The 20,604-nt window shown below is 38.0% G+C and overlaps 1 protein-coding gene across 7 annotated transcripts in view; it reads left to right on the top strand.

Moving 5' to 3' along the window:
* The window catches only part of DLG2 (discs large MAGUK scaffold protein 2), a 677,470-nt gene that overhangs the window by 215,370 nt on the left and 441,496 nt on the right, over nt 1-20,604 (top strand). For 4 of the 7 annotated variants that reach the window (XM_075727697.1, XM_075727694.1, XM_075727692.1 and 1 more), the window contains exon 1: nt 770-1,087. The exons of the other annotated variants lie outside the window; for them this stretch is intronic. In XM_075727697.1, the coding sequence (XP_075583812.1) occupies nt 770-1,087 (318 nt within the window). Of the gene's footprint in view, nt 1-769; nt 1,088-20,604 lie in introns of those variants that run through there. 7 annotated transcript variants of the gene reach the window in all.

Below are 20,604 nucleotides of genomic sequence, written 5' to 3'. Positions count from 1 at the left end.
ATGCACAAATAAATATATTCACATTTATATATATATAAGCTGCTGGAGATTTGCTAATTAGTTACCTAGATCTTTTCTAGGTGGCTTTATTTTTAAATTCAGCTTCTTGCTCTCTTTCTATGATGTTTATGTACATTAGCACATATCAAAGTTTATGCTATGGTTTAGCATTTGGGGCAGATAACATTCTTCCTGAACTTGTCATTTGCATCTTCTGATGCAATTTTGTTGCCGAGGTCTTTTCAGGCATGTAGGGGGAAAAAAAAAACCCACTCCCGCATCTGTTTTGTTCATTGGCAAAGGGGTATCTTTTTCAGTAGTTTGCCTAGATGCTATTTCCACAAGAAAGCACTTTGCCCGTAAAGCGTGCACATATAAATCTGCTTCAGCAGGGTGCCTGCAAGTTGTGTCAGGGTCAGCTAGGAAAAGACCAAATCTTCCTGAAAATTGCAAGAGCGTTTTTTTTTTGTTTGGTTTGTTTGTATTTCCTCCCGTGGTTTGCCATCCCGAAAGGGATGCAGGCGCGTTTCCCAGCCACGCAGAGCATTGATTGCTTCTGCCTGCAGCGGGGATGCTGTCAAGTCGCTGCGCGAGTGGAGTCCGGTGTTGACACAGAGCTGCTGGCCAGCGGCTCATGCTGCGCCCCGCTCCCGCCGTGCCCTGCCGCTAGCTGCTGCCAAGGGGGCTGGAGAGGCCCCGGCAAAGGACCTCACGCCTGCGAGGAGAAGCGCTTCCATGCAAACTGGCCAAAGGAAGCGCTGGGCGCGCCATGCACGCACACCTTCCCAAGCAGCAGAGCTGCGGCCGGGGGTCCGAGGGGTCGGATGCCGGCAGGAGCGTGCCTTCCATAGCGAGGGATGCCCACTGCGCCTGTCCTTGGCACCAGCACCCTCCGGGGCTCCAGTTCAGCTCTCGGGCACTTCCCTCGTGGGGACCTGGGGGTGCCAGCCAGCGCAGGAGCAAGATTGTCCCTCTGTGGGACGCTGTGCGGAAGAGCCCCCATAAATCCCCAGCCAAGCCCCAGGGCGGCCCGGGGGAGTGGTGGTCAGAGTGCGCCTGTGCCCGCGGCTGGTCCCCCCCGGTGCAGGTGAGCCAATTCTTCACTCTCCGAGCGACTTAGAGGATGCTCCAGGGAAAGAAAGTGAGGTTTGGTGGTGTCGGCAACTTTTTGTGCTGTGTCTTGATTTGTGTTTAGTGGTGCCTTCTGGAAAAATGATATGCAAGGGCGAGCTGTTGGTTGGCGATGTCTGTTGTTTGAATATTGATTCTCTGTGGCCTGTGGAAATTGTGGGGTCCTCTTGGAAGGGTTTTCCTGTTAAAATGTTTTGGTTTCTACCTCCAGGTTCTATAGACTTTCTATTCCATCACACTGTCTAAGGAAAGGATGTGTTTATCCCCCTCCATGTAATGGATTTTGCCTGCTTCTGTAAACAGTTTGTTTTTAAATATTGCATGAAGTTAATAAGTATATTTTAAATAGAGAATAATGGGGAGGGGGGTGTTTAAATTCATTAATAAGAGAAAGTGTGTCTTGTTTTTCCTCTTTTTGAACTCCAAATGTAACTGAAATCTTTAATAAATATGAAATAACTCTTCAGCTTTCACAAATCTATAGATTTTTATTTAATGGCAAGGCAGTGTATTTTAAAATCTAAACCAGCCAGGGTGTAGGGTGTGTACAGATACCTGTAAGCAATTAGGCTGAGAATGATTACACACCGGATAACCCAGCACTGTGCAACAGAAATCACAGTGACACTCATATGATAGTTAATATTAAAAAGCAGTAACACTTCCTCCACAGATGCGTGTTTTCATTTCTCCTTTAGAAAACTTTAAGCTCATTCAAAAGCTTTGTATTATGTCAACATCAAATCCTTTTGTCATAATTTCACACCAAATAGAAGAGGATTTAATGTTGAAATAGGGTTTTGAGATGTATGTTTACTTACTGAAATAGTATACACTAGAGTTTAACCAGCCTTAGCCCACATTGAACATGTGCACCCTCTCTAGAGATCAAATCAATTCTTTGATGGAAATGGCTTTAATATATTTTCACTGAACAGAAAAACCATAAGGCAAAGGATTGTCAGATAGTGTAGCTGTACTTTATCTTGTCTTACGGTCTAAAAAAGTGATGCTCTGTTGACTGAAAGTGATTGCTGTATAAAAAAAGCTTCATTTTTTGCCTCAAATCTATTATCAGGTGGAAAAATTATGCTTTCTGATATATTTGGGAGTGATCAAAATGTTGCATTTGACTACAGTATATCTTATAAATTTTCTGTTATATACAAAGCACATGTGATTATGCTGGAATAAAGACAATATTAAAATAATATATAAAACAGAACTAGACTGTGTTGTAATTTTAATTATAAAAAGATCTTAACATTTTCTTAGGATTTTTATTTTGCAAAAAGCTGGAAGGAAAAATACTGTAAAGGAAAGAGTTTCTTTGTTTTCAAAGGTATAGAATTCATAAAGAGAAAATGAAGGAGCGATTAAAAAAAAAATTGAAGGCCACTTCAAAGACTACTTCAGTATCTAAGTTATAGATGCATTGTAAAGTTACTGCAGTTTATTCAATGCCTTTGTAATCACATCCACTTGTGTTTAGATACTGTGAAATTGTTCAGGTGTATGTACTTTCTTATATTTAATTTTGAACCCTGCAGTGTAAACTCCCTTTACTGTACTTTTTTAATGCCTTACCCTGTTTAGGAAAGTCCCTTTCTTGGGTTCTGCCTATAATTAATCAATCTACCATCCATCAAACTGATATTCTGTGATGGACTTACTTTAGCAAATACTTGGTGGTTTTTATGTCATAGAGTTGTGAGATAGTTTGTTTCAAATAATAATCTATCTTTTTTCCTCTGTGTAAAGTGAGCATTGTGCAAGCTATGGGTAAAAAGCAAAGAGTTTGTGTGTGTGTGTGTATGTTCTTGTATGTACATACACTTAGACAATCCTTTTATCAACTCTGTTGCATAGATGCAATATGGGAAACCTAATAAAGCTGCCCTTAATAATTGCCCTTACTTTGGGGATACAAGTTGAAGTCAGTGATGTTTTTTGAGGGCTATGTTGACTGGGAAAACTGTTGTCTGTCTTGCCTAAAGAAGGGGCAGTAGTGAAATGGTTATATTTGCTGACCTAAAAAACCCGAAAAATTTATTTAAAATTTCCATCTTATGTGTAAAATTTCCATATTATGTGATAATAAATAAGCTAGTGACAGCTTCAAAGCTGGAGGGTTTTTTCTGTAAAGTTCTGAGCAGATTTTTCTTCTGCTTGACTTTTTTGGGGGAGACTACCTTCTTCAAGCATAGGAAAGACACATAACACCTTGGAAAAACTTCTTGATTAGTACTGCAGTACCAAATTTAATGCACAGGTTCTTAATTCCTAGAGTGTGTACTAGACACCTGTTACTAAAGTACACTTTGTCATCCTGATCCTGATAAAAATGTTTTTGTTGCTGAGGATATGGCTCCATTTTCTTTACCAGTTCCTCCTTCTTTAGTATGTCAGAGCAAAGAATGACACTCTGGTATTATTAATATTTTAACTGTACTAGAAATTCTGCTTTGCTACCTTGCAGGCTTGTGTTTGCTTGGAGTTTCATGTTGAGTTGTGGGTAGAAAAATGTCCTCTATATATCCAAAGAGAAATTCATTTGAAACTACAAAAAAACCCCTCTCTTGATTTTGAAAGTGAGTTAAAATCAAGTGTAGATGGAAATTTGATTCCGAGACCTAGGTTTTTTTTACTTCCAGTCCTTTTTGACAAACTCATTTCGTTCTGTTTCCTTTATTTAAATGAAAAAGAAAAAAGAAAAGAAAAGAAAAAAAAAAGAAGAAAAGTTACAGGCAAGTTTTATATGTCCCTGTTGCCTGGAAATATTTCTTGCTTCTCTGCAGTGCACTGGCTCTCTCTATCACTGTCAGCATTGTGGAGTCATATAATTTGTGTGATTCATTCCGAGATTTCATACCTAAGGTCCCAGTGTTATGCTAACTGAGAGCTCTGAGTGAAACTGGGGGGGGGCGGAGATTGAAATGGAGTCAAGGAGGTGACCTGCAGTTTTCCATGGGCCATTCTAACATTGGATGTAGTCTGTAACATTGGATGTGCTGTCCCTCTTGGCACGTATAGACTGCTGTCACATGTGATCTACTGATTAGTCTGATTAGAAATGCATGTTAACGTGTAGCTGAAGGTGTGCAATGAACAGCTATTCTTTGTGCAGAATGGATGGAGGGACAGCAGGCTATATTACCTTGATTATAGGCTGAAGAGGAAATTGCAGAGACTGAGCAGCTCTGCTTGTTTTAAGAAGCCCAAGGTATAAATTTTACTTCGTAGAGTCTATATGAAAGAGGGCTTCCTCTAAACACCTTTCCAAAATGTGTGTAACTGCATGTTTTCAGATTTCTAGAACTCAATAACTGCTTAACTGTTCTGTTAAAGAGAAAGTAAGAAAGTAGAAGTGGATTCCCATCTTTGGCTGTCTAGAACATCTCTGTTGTTCCAAAGACAATACTGGACTCCACTTTAATTCAGCTAGCTCTATTTGCTGTTAAATTTTTGGCCCTTCTGTTTAGAAATGTTCTCAAGGAAAAACATCTCATATCAGGTAGTACCCTGATGTGTCATCTGCAAAAATGCATACGTGTGTTTTGTTTTGAAAACGTGCATAGAAGTGTAAATTTTCATATGTTTTTAAATAGTTTACTGTCAATGTCACCTTCGATGACATTTTTGGTTGGTTGTTTTTCTCCAGCAAGATCAGAAAAAAAGGGTTTTTTGCAGTCAGTGCCTTTTAAAAGAAATAGCATCACTGAACTGTTTTGTTACCTGGTAGAGAGACTTGTGAGCTAAGCCCCAGTTTATAGATTTGGCATGACTTTAAAAAGGTAGTAAGCAGCCAAATTCTGAAGCATGAGCTGAGAATGGTCTTTTGTCTTTGAAGGCCTTTGGCGCTGGTTCGGAAATTTCAGTATATCATTTGAGAGCTCTTTGCACGGTGAGATGAGGTGAGAGCTAGCTTCAAGGCATTCTGCTATAGTACCAAAGCAGAAGGTCTATTCCAAGAGATACTGGCTCTCCTAACACTATAAAGAAATGATATGTCACCGGTTGTGCTTTTGAAAGCTTAGATTACTTCTTGCAGGATTACGGATACCCGCATGCAACTGGCGATTCTTCTGTCGAGTCACTCCTGGCAATGGAGGTATGTTGAGTTACTTTAGTTAGCTAAGGGAGATCTTTTCACTCTAATTTAGTATTTTCAAGTGCCGGGAAAAATAGCAGAGTGCCAAATAATGCTGTTTATTTGGCTTTTAACCTTCTTTTTTTTTTTTTTTTTTTTAAATCTTCAAGGCTACAGAGAGCTAGATGTCATGAGTCAAGAGTTAAAGATTTGATGTAACTCTGACACTGTTAAGAAGGCTAAAATAGAGAGGAATAACTGGGAAATTTTTAATGGAGAAAGAGGTTCTTATCCCATTCTGAGGCTGGTATGCTCTTATCAGTGGATTTAAGCAACAGCTCCTAAGTTTTAGGAAGATGTATCTTCATTCAGCATCTTGCCTTGGATGGATCATTGTGCTGCATTTATAGAAGTAAACTCATTTGTACATCTTTTAAGTGACAGCTGTACAGATTGCTGACAATGTTTCAAAGCAGAAATACAAAAGCTGTTAGCGTGTTCTTTTGCAAGATGAGTAATTGTTCTAACAATTCCTGTAACCAGTCCCACTGACTGACAGAGGACTTCGAGAAGTCTACAGCATTCTGGGTGACATTCATATCCGACGCTCTCCCAGGACAGCTGCTTTAGAAAACATTATGCTTTTACATTCGTGTTTAACCTATTTCTTCTACCAAAACCAGGAAAGCATTGTTAATAACGAATTCATAGCATTTAGGTTATGTTTAGCATGAAAAAGATGCCAAAGATTTGCCTTTGAGTCCCCTGCATTGAGGTCAGTAATCTCATTAGTGATATAGGGAATGTTCCTAGTCAGAACTAACATGAAATCATAGAATCATAGAATCGTTTAGGTTGGAAAAGACCTTTAAGATCATCCAGTCCAACCATTAACCTACACTACCAAGTCCGCACTAAACCAATTAAGGGTTTAATGTTGCATATTTGTTTGGAAATACGGTTTCATTAGTGTAATAACTGTTCAAGTGATACCGGTTTGAAAGATGGACATGGTATGTCATGAAAAGTGCAGAAAGTAAACACAGTGAGACATATTTGGACTTTCTCTATAACATGCAGATTTAAAAAAAAAAAAAAGGAAAAAGAAAAAGAAACCCCCAACACTAGTCATGAGGCTTTGTGCTCTGCAGACTCAGGAACCTGGGGGTGTGTCATTCATTCCAGATTTTCCACCATGTCTCAAGGGTTATTCAGCCACCTCTGCCTGGATTGATAATGTAGCATTGCTATGCAAAGGCCATTGGGGGTAAAAGAAAAGTGGATACTCTTTTCTTTTGTTGTATAATATCCTGTCTCCTTCTGTTAATATATCAGGTCTTCCATTAGTGTTGATATTTTTGATAATACATAATTTTAAGTGGCAGCAAGTACAGTTAAGAAATAGGCATGGTTACACAGATCATGAAAGTATTTGTGTGCAAGATGTTCTATATATTTTCATTTAAATACTGAAAAGGATAAATATATGCTATGTACTGGACTAACCAATGATTATAATGATTTATAGTTTATCTACACACATTTTGGCTCCTGATTGTTCAGTCATAAATATGTTAATGCTTAATTTGCATGATTTGTTGCACCATATTTAGATTTGCATTTAATTAATCCCATGTTTCAAAGTTTCTCCTCTTAGATACCTCAAGAAGCCAAGAACATTTTCTCCCCTTGACATATAATTTGGCTTCTGGGATTTTCAGAGGGGATGAAAGGGGGCCTGGGAAGGGAATTTGTAGAATTTGGAAGGGGATTTTTTTGTAGCATTGGTAATTGGCCAAAACTGCACAAGTGCTCTGATAGTTCTCCTGCTATTGATAAATTTCTCTGATACTTGGCATGTGTGTTCACCCATGGATAAACTCTTCATCGTATTTGAGAACAGAAGGGCATTTCCCTAGGACCAGACTGGCAGAGCTGAAGGGATTCAAAACTTCGTTTTTCCCCCATCATTTTTTCTGTAATTTGCCATGTAATCCACTCCTAGGAATGTACAGGCATTTTCACCTAACAAGCTCCTTACCAGCCCAGGAATTTACAACACAGGAAAGTCTCTGACCTGTCCTGTGTTACTCTGATGGCACATGATACACAATAGGATTTTAGTCTTCCTGTCTCTTACATTGACTCGTGAGATTATAGGTTGCTGCAACTGTTTTGTGGCATGTCAAGAGGACTGATAGACTGGATGCTCTATGGACTAAAGGGAAAAAAAAAGGGTTGCCTTATGGGTTGTTTAAGATGATAGGAATAAGACTTGATAACCCTGGTTGTGCTTTCTGTCTAATGTTCCACTGTATTTAAATTAGGCATTCAAAGATGCAAAACTTTTACAGCAACTCAGCAAGATGGTTTTGGTCTAATCAAAACAAAATAAGTGAGTGATGATGCATGACAATTTATAGCTGGATGCTGAGCAATGGCTAAGATTGAGATAGAAATTTTCTCAGCTATTTTGGCATGACTTGAAGACACAACCTGAAAATTTATTTTGGTTTTGGAAATGGCTATTTGAATCAACTGTGAGAATGTCAGAGTACCCTGCAAAAAAACCAAAGGGAGTTTCTGGTTGTAGTAATGACAGGATTTACGGAGTTTGCCAATTTAGCTCTCTGTTTCCTCATGTCTGCATGTGGCTTTTGGATGAAGGATAATAAAAATAAAGCCAAAAAAGAATTATGGATTAAATTACTTTGCTTTTAAGAACTGTGTTTGCTTTGAAATAAGCCATAGATTGTTACAATAGAGTTTATAAATCAAATAACATATATTCATTTACCTTTTTGTGTAAGTATTTTTTCATAAATTACTGCAGTTAATCAGACGAATCAGCTCAATGGTCACCTAATTTCAAAAACTCCCATTGTTTTGAGAGTTAGAAATACAGGGATCAAAAAGGACTTCTTTATGTATTCAAAATACAGGTTCTGTAATATCTAAAATTAACATCAGAAAAACAAACAAAATAATCCTTTTTGTAAATTCCAATTCTGGTATAAGCTTTCTTTTAAGTCACAGGAGCCAGCTATGAATGCAGTACAAAATCCAATTTAGCAAAATAACATCTGGTTTTGTTTTAGATATATTGTACTTTTAATATGGAGTTTTACCTTTCTGATTAAGTATTTGTACAAGGAGAAGCAGGTTACTTCAGCAGCTGAAATTGCTCATATAATTGGTCAAACAGAACATCAGACAAATGATTTTCATTCTGCATTTCGAATGAGAGCAGAATGGAGTAGTGCCACAGGCTTCCAGTTACTGATATTGTAGAGCAGCTATGCCGCACTCAGATATGAAAACAGTTAAACAGAGGCTTTTAAGGCTCCCTGTTTACATTTGTTTTTCTTTTAAATTCTGATAAACATTTCCTCCATACTGAACTGGTATTTGTTGCATTCATGATCACAGAAACTTTTGCTATTTATCCGTGTGTTGGTTTGTTGCAGTCACCACTCACCTGATAGGTGAGCACATTAAATATTTATTGAAAATATGAGGAAGGTCTAAGCTCTGTTTTTACTTTTCTTCATTCTGTAAGGTCTGTTTTGTGAAATATGTGATTTTGACAGCTTTGCGAAGGAGAAATGCAGCTGTGCTCCACTTAAGAGCGGCTGCCAGAGGAGTGGGGTCCTGGCCCTACACTTTGCTTCCTTCATCATGCTGCTTTGTATGGTTGCATACTGAGCTCAGAGAACTGAGATGCCAGGAAGTTAAACCAGAAAAAAAAAAAAAAAAGGTGTTTGAGGGACCTATTTCGTGGCCCAGCTTGATGTCCACTAGCACAGCTTCTAGCACAAGGCTGAGAGCAGAAGCATGTGACAAGGGACAGGTCCCAGAAGATAGCGCGCAGCTGCCTCTTTCAAGGGTAGTTGCACTTAACGTGCGATCTGATGTGTGGGTTTTGCTTTTGACGACACAACAGTGCTTGGGGGCCTCCCTGTGCTAAGTGCAGAAACTCGTATCAAGCTCTTTGGTACCTCCAAGAACTCAGAAAAAATAACGTTTCACTTAGGAAATTAAGAGTTCCAGGGACATCTTGTTCCCTTTCCCTTTCTATTCTCACTTTCTGTTCAGCAGACACATCTGGGTTCTCTCGAAATCTGTCCATCTTGCAGTCATGAGTAGAGACGTCGCTTGTCACAGGTCAGTTGTTGCAATTGAATTTAGCTCTGTGAGACTGCACTCCGGCAGACAGGCTCAAGCAGGCAAGTGACGTTTTGCAAGAAGAACCAAAAATTCTTATCTAGGTATTCAATAAGAAGGCAGTAAATAAATCAGAGCCCTGGTCTCACATTCTCTCTGGGGCTGATGCTGTCACATTTGCTACTGTGTTCTGAATGGTCTTTGGCCTTTGCACACCACGGGCTTGCTCAGGCATAAATTTAGAGGCAAGTGCTTTAAGCCTGTAGAAAAGACACACCTCCATTGTTTTATTTTCCAACAGTTTATTTCTCAAACACAACTTTTTATGCAATGTTAATAAGACATAGTTTAAAAAACAAGACAACCCCAACCAACAAACCAACAACAGTTATTAAAACTTCCACTACATAGTACTGAAATATACTTCTTCCATGAATACGGCTGTGGCTCTGTACAGCAGTTTTCTTAGCTAGCTGGTATTTCTGCTCTATTGGTAAAATATCCCACTCCTATGACATGAATTCTTTTCCATTTTTTAATTCTGTGTGTAAAAATGGGAAAGGGTAACTTTGGGTATGCACATTTATAGTGTACAAGACCTTTATACATTCATGTTTTAATACATGTAATGTTTAAATATATTTATAGGTAAATGATAATGTTTTATGCAGCTATGCACAAATGAAAACAGGACAGATATTTAGGTCACATTTTCTAATGATGGGCAAAACAAGGATTTTTTTTTTTTTTTTAAATTCCTAGGGTATGCAGTTATTTAAAAATAAAAGAACTAAGCAGTTTGATCATCATGAGTTTTCCTCATTAGACATGTACACCTCTGACTTATCAGAACTTAGCACACAGCTCCTGGTTTCAGACTTGGAGAGATTATGGTACATTCCTGTGCACGTCTTCCTAACACACAGAAAAAACACGTATATGGAAGTAAAACCAAACTGTTTAACATGAGAATCCATAAAATGTGTGAGTAAAATCCAGGTTCCACTGCAGCTTATTAATACTTTTCTGGCTATTCATCCTGTTAATATGCATGCATTTGTATATGAAATACATGAAACCTTTTTCAGTTATTGACAACTGTATATCTTCAGTGCCCATTGATTTAATTTTTCAGGAACTGCTTTTTAGCATTGCATGTTCAGAGCAGAATAACAGTATCAGGATTGAATATGGGTAGAACTTGTCTGCAGGTGAACAACCAGTAACAACTGGATACAGATGTAGTCATGCAAAATTTGGGGAGGAGGTTAGAAAGTGATGGGAGGAGAGGGTGGCACATCTTCATACTTTCAAGGAGTCTAATTTCTGGAAACACTCACTTAGCTAGGCATCCGCTGAACACATTAATCATTGAGCATTTCTGAAAAACCTGGCCTCTAGGATTTTCAACAACTTTAAAAACATTTATAGGTTTCTATGATTATTATTATAGTTTTGAATCATTATTATTTAAATCTTTAACGATTTCAAAGAAGTGAAACTCTACAGAAACATGAGGAGAGGAAATACCAGTTTGTTGCAGTTTGATTTGTCTATAACATACTTTTTCTGTAATGTACCACACATAGATGTACTACTATATGTAGTAACCAGTCATGATATACTGCCGATGCCTCTGGGGCTGTTATTAGCGTGCTCAGCCATTGCAAGTATAAAAGTGGTAGCAATCTGATCACCTCTGTAGGCATAAATCTGCAAAAATCCAGCCTTCTGTAGTTCTTTTTTTCTTTGAGATGTCATGGCAGTATTCTCAGTGGATCTTCTGTTTGTACTGAGATGCATTTAAGTATGTAGTCAGCACAAACTTGCAACTCATACATTACTCTTTAAATAATTTGTGCTGAAAATTGAGGTTATCATCCTAGTTGTTTTGGTTTTAAGCATTGGTTGCTGTCTCTCAGCTAAACTAGTCCATGTACGAAGAAATAAAACATTACATTAATCATACAGAGAATACAGAAAGGAATGAATCAGCTCTTTGTAGTGGATCAAAATGCAGAACTGCAGAAATATTTTGCTGAATGGCCAAAACCTAAAAAGCTCTTCAGATTCATAATTCTTGGGTCCTTGTATCTTCTGATGGTAGCCCTTGTCATGTCTAACCAAAAGGTTGCTTTTTTGCTTTTTTATGTAATGCCCTTTCAAAACACATTTTGGTACTGGGGAAATTTAGTACCTGTTTTCTTCTCACCTTCGCCCCTTTCTGTCTTCTTTTTAAAGAACCCCATTACTTCTACATAATTTTTTTTCATACCTCATCTGTATTTTCACATTTTTGAATGGCTGCCAAAATAGAAGTGGAATTGTTGGGTTTACCTGTATGCTCTTTGTCTTATTTCCAGATGGAAGTCTTTTTTCTTGTGGTTCACTTGCCAGGATTTGTCCTCAGGTGATAATAACTTTAATGTACTTTCTGCCAGTTTCTATTTCATCACGTTACCTCTTGCACTTGAGGGTTCAGTAAATCTGACAAAACAGCAAAACGCAAAAGGGAACAGAATTGCCACATCAGAAATGTTTGGTGGCAGGGGGATAAGGGGTAAAGGAGCTTGGTTTTGTTTTTATTAATAATAATAGCAATAATAAAACCACAAAGAAGAAGGAAATTCTTTTTGCAATCTGAAGTATTAGTTGGTGTTCAACAAATAACCAGGGGCAGGGAAGGTGATCAAAGCAAAATTGATCCTGTTTGTGTTTTCTCCAGATGTCATTATTGCCTGATGTCTTGACATTTCTTAAAGCGCCTCAGAAGGAACAGCTATATGATTCTTTTGTTCTCTGATACATTTGTGAGTTAGGCCAACAGTCTTTCGATTTCAGACTGGGAAGGCTGAGGCAGGGAGGTTAACAAACCTTTTGTGGGTAAAAGAGAGGGGGAGCTTTGCATTTTCAACCCCTTTATCATAGCTTAGTCCTGTAGGCAACAGCTAGACTGGACCAACCTTCACTATTTGTTGAAGTACTCTGCATTTTAGTTGGTTTATGCTGGGTTTTGGCTAACCTATCTATGTGGAAGGGTATCTGCAATCTGTTCTCCATTGGACCTTCAAAGGCCTTTGTTGCTTGTGGCCACCATGGGGATGTGGCATGAAGTCCATTCCCCTTGCTTGAATTTGCTGCTTGTGGCCACCAAGGAGGTGTGGCATCAAGCCCAGTCCCCTTGCTTAGAATCTCAGTGACTTCCTGGATCCATGAGCCTGTGTATGTTGACAGGATTTCCATCTTTTCAAGGTTAGTGGTTCTTCATGTTGCTGAAGAAAGCTTTGCAGTGGGTAGTGAGGTCTTTGCTGAAGTGGGTCAGTTTGCATCAGCTCATTCAGTCTATGAGAAACTTCAGCTAAAGGAAGGGCTGTACACTTGGGGTGATGGACATATTGGCTTGGAGGTACAAAGCAATTACTCAACCAGCACTACTTCTTCAAGGCTTTCTGTCAATACAGGATGGTTGCTTCAGCAGTTTGAGCTGACTTCATTGCTGGGATATTATGCAGAGCTGGACAACACAGTTTAAACAGTTCTTGTAGTACTAAATTGGTAAAGTTCGAATAAGAGAAGAAAATACTGAAAATGTAAGAACAGAGCAATGACAAAAAGTCATTAAAGATAGCTGAAACTTCTTAAACAATATTTTTCTTCAGGGACGTCTGAAAAACAGAAGTTCTATAAGAAGCCATGCCAGTAGAGAGGAAAGTGAAAACTTTGTGGGCCACAGTTCAGCACAGTGCTTAACACTGTTGCTTAAGCATACTGGAACAGTCTGTTAGTGGGACTTGACGTTACTGGCAATATTTTGGATGCTGAAGTCAACCCAAAAGTTAAGTACCCTGCTGAACTGGGACCAAAGTAGTAGACTAACCTGCAATTAGATTAGCTGATCAGATTTTTTTTTAGTTCATGCTATTGTCTTTTCCATTTCTATGCAAAAGTAAAGAAAAAGAAGAAAGATCCTTAAAAAATCCATTTGATATGTAAATTTCCAGGATTATAAAAAAAAAAATTTAAGATGTTTTCAAAGTTGAATATATCAAACACACAGAAAGTCCTACTCCTATATTTATATATAATTTTTAATTTATCTTGACACTACAGTAACAAAACTGACAGAGAAGAGGAGGAAAGAAAATCATCTTTTTGTAGACATCTTGCACTCAGATTCAATCCACCAAAGGAGTTTGAAGGCCACAGAAGTCAATTTTAATTACCGCAATGACTGATCTTTAACTACTGCAGCACTAGTGGGAAAAGTTAGTGAAGTAGGATTTCAGTTGATCTGCAAGTATTATAACGCAGTATTACTGCTTCTGATTATTGGATGCAAAAGTTCAGCCATTATGATGCAAGAGTTTTGGGCTGGAATTTAGCAATCACTATACTATTCTTACTTCCCTTTGATTGAAAATTCAATAAGCGCAGCCACCAGAGGCCTGCAGACTTAAACAGCACACGCATTTCTACAACCATAAATAAATACACTTGTATGTAAAATTGCATGGCTATATTGTTCTTATTCTTCTAATGTAAATTCTTATAAAGTGAACCACTCAGTTGTCTCAGTCATTTGTTCTTAATGTATCTGAGGTTTGTAAACAGCCCATTGGTAAAACTCCAATGAAGCTTTATAGAAGCTATTCTCTACTAAAATTTATTTTAAAAATTAAACATTTTAATGTTTCATAGGAAGGCAGTAATCCAGTTGGAGAGATGTAAAAGGGTGAGGTACAGTAAAGTAATTTCTAAAATTCTCTGCTGGAGACATAATGGGGTATTCCCAGCTGATCTGTTATATCAAATTATAACAAGTAATCTTACTGGTTGAATTATTTAACATTTACTTGATTGATAGCAGTACTTGTTTTCATAGAAATAAATACGTATTATAAATGGCATTACACATATAAGGCATAAAGGAACCTGGAATGTTGTTTTTCCTGTAAAACAAAAGGGGGCGCCTGGGACAGTTGTGCCCTTGTGTACAAACTGTATAAGCTTTTATTTGATGTAGTTGCATCAGCTTTTGTGATACTTTGGTCTTTATTCATTATGAGTTCTTTATTAATGTTTTGTCATCACTGTCTTGACCTGAGTTATTACATGTCTGTAGTGGATTTTCAGAGATACTGGAAAAACTTGAGGTATTCTATAAGATTGGAAAGTCTCCTGAAATGTGCTTTACTTGGAGGTACGGTAGATCAAGTTGTGGTGAGTTGGCCCCAGCTGATAGCCAAGCACCCATGCAACAGCTTGCTTACTGCCCCTGTAGCAGGGCAGGGGACGAAATAGGAAGAACAGGAGCAAGAAAGCTCAGGAACTCAAATAAAAATAGGGAACTTGCTCATTTACTGTCACAGGCAAAACAGACTCAACTTGGGGAATATAATTTATTGCCAATTAATGTAAACATTTAATTACTGAGTTGGGTATTGAGAAACAAAAAAGAGTTAGGGAAAAAACCTCTCCTCCCACTTTCCCAGGCTTAGCTTCACTCCAGACACCTCTGTTGCCTCCTAGTTATTGCTGCAGGTTACACGCAGTCCCTTTGGTGAGATGACATTTGGTGCAGGAGGTTGGGGTCAGGATGCTGTGGTTTCCCTCTGCTCCTCCTTCTTTCTCACCCTTTTGTTCCACTGCTCTTTCGTTCTTGTTTCCTCCTCGCAGGTGTGGGTTCTCCATGGCTGCAGTCCCTCTGGGGGAGTACCCGCTTCAGCACGGGCTTATCCATCCGCTGCAATCTCTTTGGGGGTGTGCCTCCTCTGCCATCTCCTACTGCTCTGGTCCTGCTGTGCCCTCATTCTCTCCTCCTCGGCATTTTCTGTCCTTTATTAAAATGTTTTCGCAGAGGTGCCACCAGCCTGGCTGATGGGCTCAACTGTGTCTGTCATGGTCTCTTTGGATCTCTTAAATTTACAGGGCAAGCTACTCTGTAAATTAAACTTTATTTTATAAGCTCATTAAGAAATATAACAAACAAACTAGCTGTAACCATTTTCACAATAAGTGATTCATTTTATATTCTAAAAGATAATGGTTTAATTATTAGCTATTTGAATTGATGAAGAAGTGGCTAATTATTTATGCTCCCACTTTTAAGGCTTCCACTTTTCTGAGAAGCAGACGGTACTGATCATGTTGTGAGATGATGCAAAGAACTGTACTGGGTGAAACCAAAGGTCTGTTCAAGCCATTACACTAAATAATGTACCGAATGCTTATGGAAGGAGTTTTAAAGGAAAGGAAAAGTTACCTGCTCCTTGGTATATACAGTTCACATATTTCAGAATTTCCACTAAATGAACATGTTCATTTGGTCAAATAGGTAATTTTCTGAAATATGCTTTGCAGTGTTATTGCATTTTAGTTAATACTGAAGTATTTTTGCAACATGTAAATTAGTGTAGAATTGTCTCATTAGCCAAAGCAATAGTAGGTGCAGGGGTGGAGGGGAGAAGCAGCTCTCAGTCTCCCTTTCCTCATCTCCACTCTGCAAAACTACACAGGTTTTGTTGCAAAGTCTTCTTTGGGTCTTTTTAGAAATTGGTTTCCTTGGAGAAAAAAAAAATAGTTTTTACTATTATGGCTGTCTACCTTTTTTTTTCTTTGAAAAATTTTATTTCAATTTTTTTGAGAAAATTGAGAAATGTACTTATGCTACATTGTGGAAGACTTTCTTGTTTTTTCAAATAAAATATTTTGTTCTAAACCAGGCAAACCTTTAGGATTCTTTAAAGTTTCTTCTTTATTTTCTTTTTTTAATCAGTATTAGTTGCTAAACTTTACTTGATTTTTCAAGTATTTTTGGTCCTTCTGACATTGTTTTTCAGTTAACTTTGACCATAAGTATTTGGAGTCCTAAAATGAATTGTTACTAGTAGACAAAGTTTAATTCACAGGCAAGGACATACTGTTTCAGGCCACTTGTTTCCTACCCTTCTCCCTAGTACTATATAGTTTTCAATCTCTCTCCTCTCACCCCTTCTCCCTCTTCACAAATAATTACTTCCTATTTCCTTTTGGAAATCCATTTTTATGAGAAGGTAAGGAACTGGGGAATATAAAAGTTGTTATTTCCAGTATTTTATCCTTCATACCTGATATTTCCATTTCATCATGACTGCCTAGCAACTCTGACATTCTGATGTGCTTTAGAGCTTCTCTGAAAAAGGGTGACATCTAATTCCAGAAAATCTGTGTAATGTCAATCTTTGTGTGAATTGTCTGAGCAGACAGCCTGCACGTATGCTATACCCTCCTCCCAAAAAGACGTTGTCACTGAAATCCTGACCTTATTGAAATCTTCAGGATTTCTGCAGGCTCTCGATTTTACCAAGGGTAAAACAAACACTCCTGTCCACTGATGGATGGAAGTCCTGTCATTTCTGCAGTATGATAATACCACCCATAAGTGCAGGGAGAATAAACCAGAACAGGTGAAGAGAGATCTCAGTCATACAAAATCCCTTTGTCAGTGGAGGCTGAAATAGCATCCTTTGGGAGAGATAAGAAATCATCCATCACTATCCTGTGGTTGTTAGGGTAGTTTTCTTGGATTTAGTCACATTAAACATATCTTTGTAGGTTGATTCTTATGGTTTGTCACCAAAAGTCCTTGCAATGCTTTTTCTCATGCCAATTCTGTATTCAGTACCTTTCAAATTTTCCTTCTCTTCATGAACGTATTTTACCCATGATTTTAAGGGGGTCTGAGAGTTAGGTGCTTGCTGCATTGGAATAGAAATATAAGGAGATCTCCTGAGTTTCACTGAGGAAAACCAGCTGTGAACAATTTAGTCCTAAGCAACACAAAGGGAACATTTTCATTTTCACACATGTATTTTCACTTCTGAATAGTGGAACACCATCTAGTTAGGCAGTTGCACGATTATCCCAAAGTGAAACAGCTGTCATGGCTCTAATCTTGCCCTCCTATCCTTCGAATGAGGTTTTTTGATTAACTTTTTATTCTTAGGATAGCAAATTGTACCAAGGATCTAATTAAGAACTTTATATAACACAGCCAAAGTCCTCCTTTTGCAAGTCTGTCTCGCCTCAGTCCTACTAATCTTGCAGCTTTCGGTATGAAGCATTCTGAAATGTCTGATATTTCAAGCTATCTCTTCTGGTTGAAAACAATTTCAGCTATCGAGAATCGGGAACAAAATTCATTTGATTCTTTTGTCCCGGTAAGGAAAACTCTAACATATCTCTAAAATAAGGCATGTTTTTAACATTTAAATTCTGAGGGTTAGGCTTTTTTTGCGGGGGGGGGGGGGGGGGGCGGTGAGGTGGAGGGGGGAAAATGGCTTAAACTGAACTTCTCTGTTGAGCTGAATGAACTCAGACCTCTGATCACAGGCCTTCTGTTTCTTACTGATGAATGGATGAGTGGGAAAGAACAGTCTTTAACAAAAGCTGGTGATTTCTGGGGAGCAAATGTATAGAGTTCTATATATCTGCACTTAAAAGATAGTGCCAACGTTTCTATTTTATCATTACTTTAATGATAAAGAAAAGAGATAGCTACATTACATATGATTTTTATTTCCAGAAAATTATATAATTGACATACAGTTTTTAAATGAAGGCGTATTTATCAACTGTAATAAATATAAATTGAACATCTAGGTATTACTGCTTATCACCAAATGACATACTGTAATATGATATTGTGTATAAAATAAAACAATTGACTGATCTCTTCTACATTTACATCAATATGCTTTAATAATTTTAATCATATTTTCCTTTCGAAGATTTTTAAAAACATTCTACTTATATTAGTGTCATGTGCACTGGAAATATTTATTGTCCCATATGCAGTAGCAGACGCAGGACGATGCTTTTAGCAACCGGGTTAGATAAACCAGACAGAATGTGCTGGAGAGGAGAGGAAAGAAAAGAGTATCTTGCTTTCTTCCATGTATCTTCATTTCATGTGAAATATAAATTTGACTGTGTACCTTTAAATGAAAACACACATATATTGTGCAGAAGAGACATATATCTGAAGTGTTAAGCATATTATCAACAGTCTGAAGAATTATTTAGGTACTAACTGTATCAGCTCAGTATTGAGCTAATAAATGAGCAAAACTAAGTGCCTTCAGTACCAGATGGGATGATAGCAAAAGATGCTTGGACCCCTGTTTGTGTGTGAGTAGAGAGCTTATACTATAACCAAAAGAGACATTTCAAAATGTGTCACAAAGCATATAGTAGCATGTGAAGGATGGGCTGACTTTAACTTTGGAGTCTCTTGATTTCTCCTTGTTACAGCTGCCCTAAAAAACCCGGTGCCTCCCGCAGATTCTGTGTTCTTTTTGCTGTAATATTTTCTATGTCATTTTTCTCCCGTTCCTCTGAAGCACACGATGTTCCCATTTCTTGTCCTCCGAACCAAACATTTATTTAGTATCAGGGTCAGGTCTGCAGTGGGGTTTTTATATGTTAGTGCTCAGAATTGGTGCACCCGCGTGTGAAGTTGGTTAGCTTTTGGAAAGCACCATCAGATTAGGTGTTAATTTTCCCCAGACGTCCTATGGCGAAAGTCAGGATTTACAACAGGCTGAGAATGGTAAATGTGATATTTCTGCCAGGCATCATGATTTACTGGATGAGTGGGATATGTTGAAAATTTTCCATTTCATTTGGAGGGTGGAACTGGTGCCTAAAAAGATGGGGTAGGAGAAGGCTGGATCTGTCCAAAGGGTTCTTTGGTAAAGGCTGCCTCCTGTCTGAATGGCAGTTGCATGAGAGAGATGCTGGGTTGGTTTTTGAGCCTGAAGCACTGTTGTGCAGGCACAAAGGAAATCTGTGTTCCTAAAGCTGAGTGAGTATTTTGAGGGCTGCATTCTTGAATTCCGATGCCTATATTCTACTTACATCCTGCCTGAAGCAGCCAGCTCCTTTTGTGTTTCTAGATGCTATTCTTAGTCCTTTTCCAGGTGTTTTCTCCTATCACCTGATGTATAGCGCATAACTTGCAGTGCTAATTCTTTCTCAGGAAATGTTCTCTTTTTCCTTCCTAACAGTAATCAAAGCTTGTTTCTGAAAGTCCTCTCCTGGAGATTTTCCATTAAAAACAGAGAAACAAAACACCATGGTATCAGAGACAGACATCCAGGAGCTGTATATTATTATTGTTGTTGTTGTTGTTATTATTATAGGGAGAGGCTGCCTTGACTTTATGAACCATATAATGTTCCAGTGTTTGGGGGATCATGTAAATGCATGAAAGCTTGTTGTGACATTTGAAGCTCCTCTAATTGATTTGCAACCCATCTTCTCAATCTTAGTAGATCAGTTCTGACAGTTTTTAGGTTTTATGTCTCTGTGATTCTAACATTCATTGTTCAATACAGTGACAGTGAGAGGTCAATGTTGTCTCTGTGTACAAGGAAGGTTGTTTCATTTTGTGGGTTTGTTTAATTTTTTAGTTATACACATTCACACAGTAAATCCAGAGAGAGCAGAACTCTCCTAGTCCTGTCCAGGTCACTATTATTAATGTATATGAATAGTAGCATGCTAGATTTTTGTATCTTACATGGCAGAAAAGATGTCTTGAAATCAGTAACTAAAATATATCCTATAATCTAAGAATGATCATATTTCAAAGTGGTGCCTTGTTTTACTTTTTGTGACTGCCTCATCAGTAAAAATGCCATCTTACTTGTTGCTAGATAAGTCACCGTTAAAATTGTCCCCATCTATTTTAATTCAGTTTAAGATAATCCTTTTTTACTCAGTGTTTCTGCATCCAATTCTAGCCAAAACAACACTGCTAGAAATGACAGAATGTTAAAATGCAAAGATGAGGAAAGACCTCACGGGTCATGTTGCCCATCTGCCAGAATATGAGTACTGCCTACAGTATGTATTTTAGTGCTTAGCCTAAGTTTATACAAAGAGTTTTAGGCAATAGGGCTTCTATATCTCCTCTAGGGAGATTATACTATAGTTTGATGAAATTGCCACACAGTTGTATCAGTGTATAAAATCTGCTTGCCTGCCCTTGGCATGAAATTGAAAAATATCACCATGTTAAAAATAGCAAAATACTTGTTGAAAGAAAGGCAAGTATAATTTTCCTGAAGTGTTTCTCTGCATCACTCATAACATCAAAGAATTTTTTTTTACATTTCTTCCTTTTGCTTTTAGTCTGACTTCTTAATTCTGTCATTTTAGAATTGGCACACCTATTT

The sequence above is a fragment of the Pelecanus crispus genome, chromosome 1 (genome assembly GCF_030463565.1).
Source record: "Pelecanus crispus isolate bPelCri1 chromosome 1, bPelCri1.pri, whole genome shotgun sequence".
Taxonomy (NCBI): domain Eukaryota; kingdom Metazoa; phylum Chordata; class Aves; order Pelecaniformes; family Pelecanidae; genus Pelecanus; species Pelecanus crispus.
This window is presented reverse-complemented; position numbering and strand designations above follow the sequence as displayed.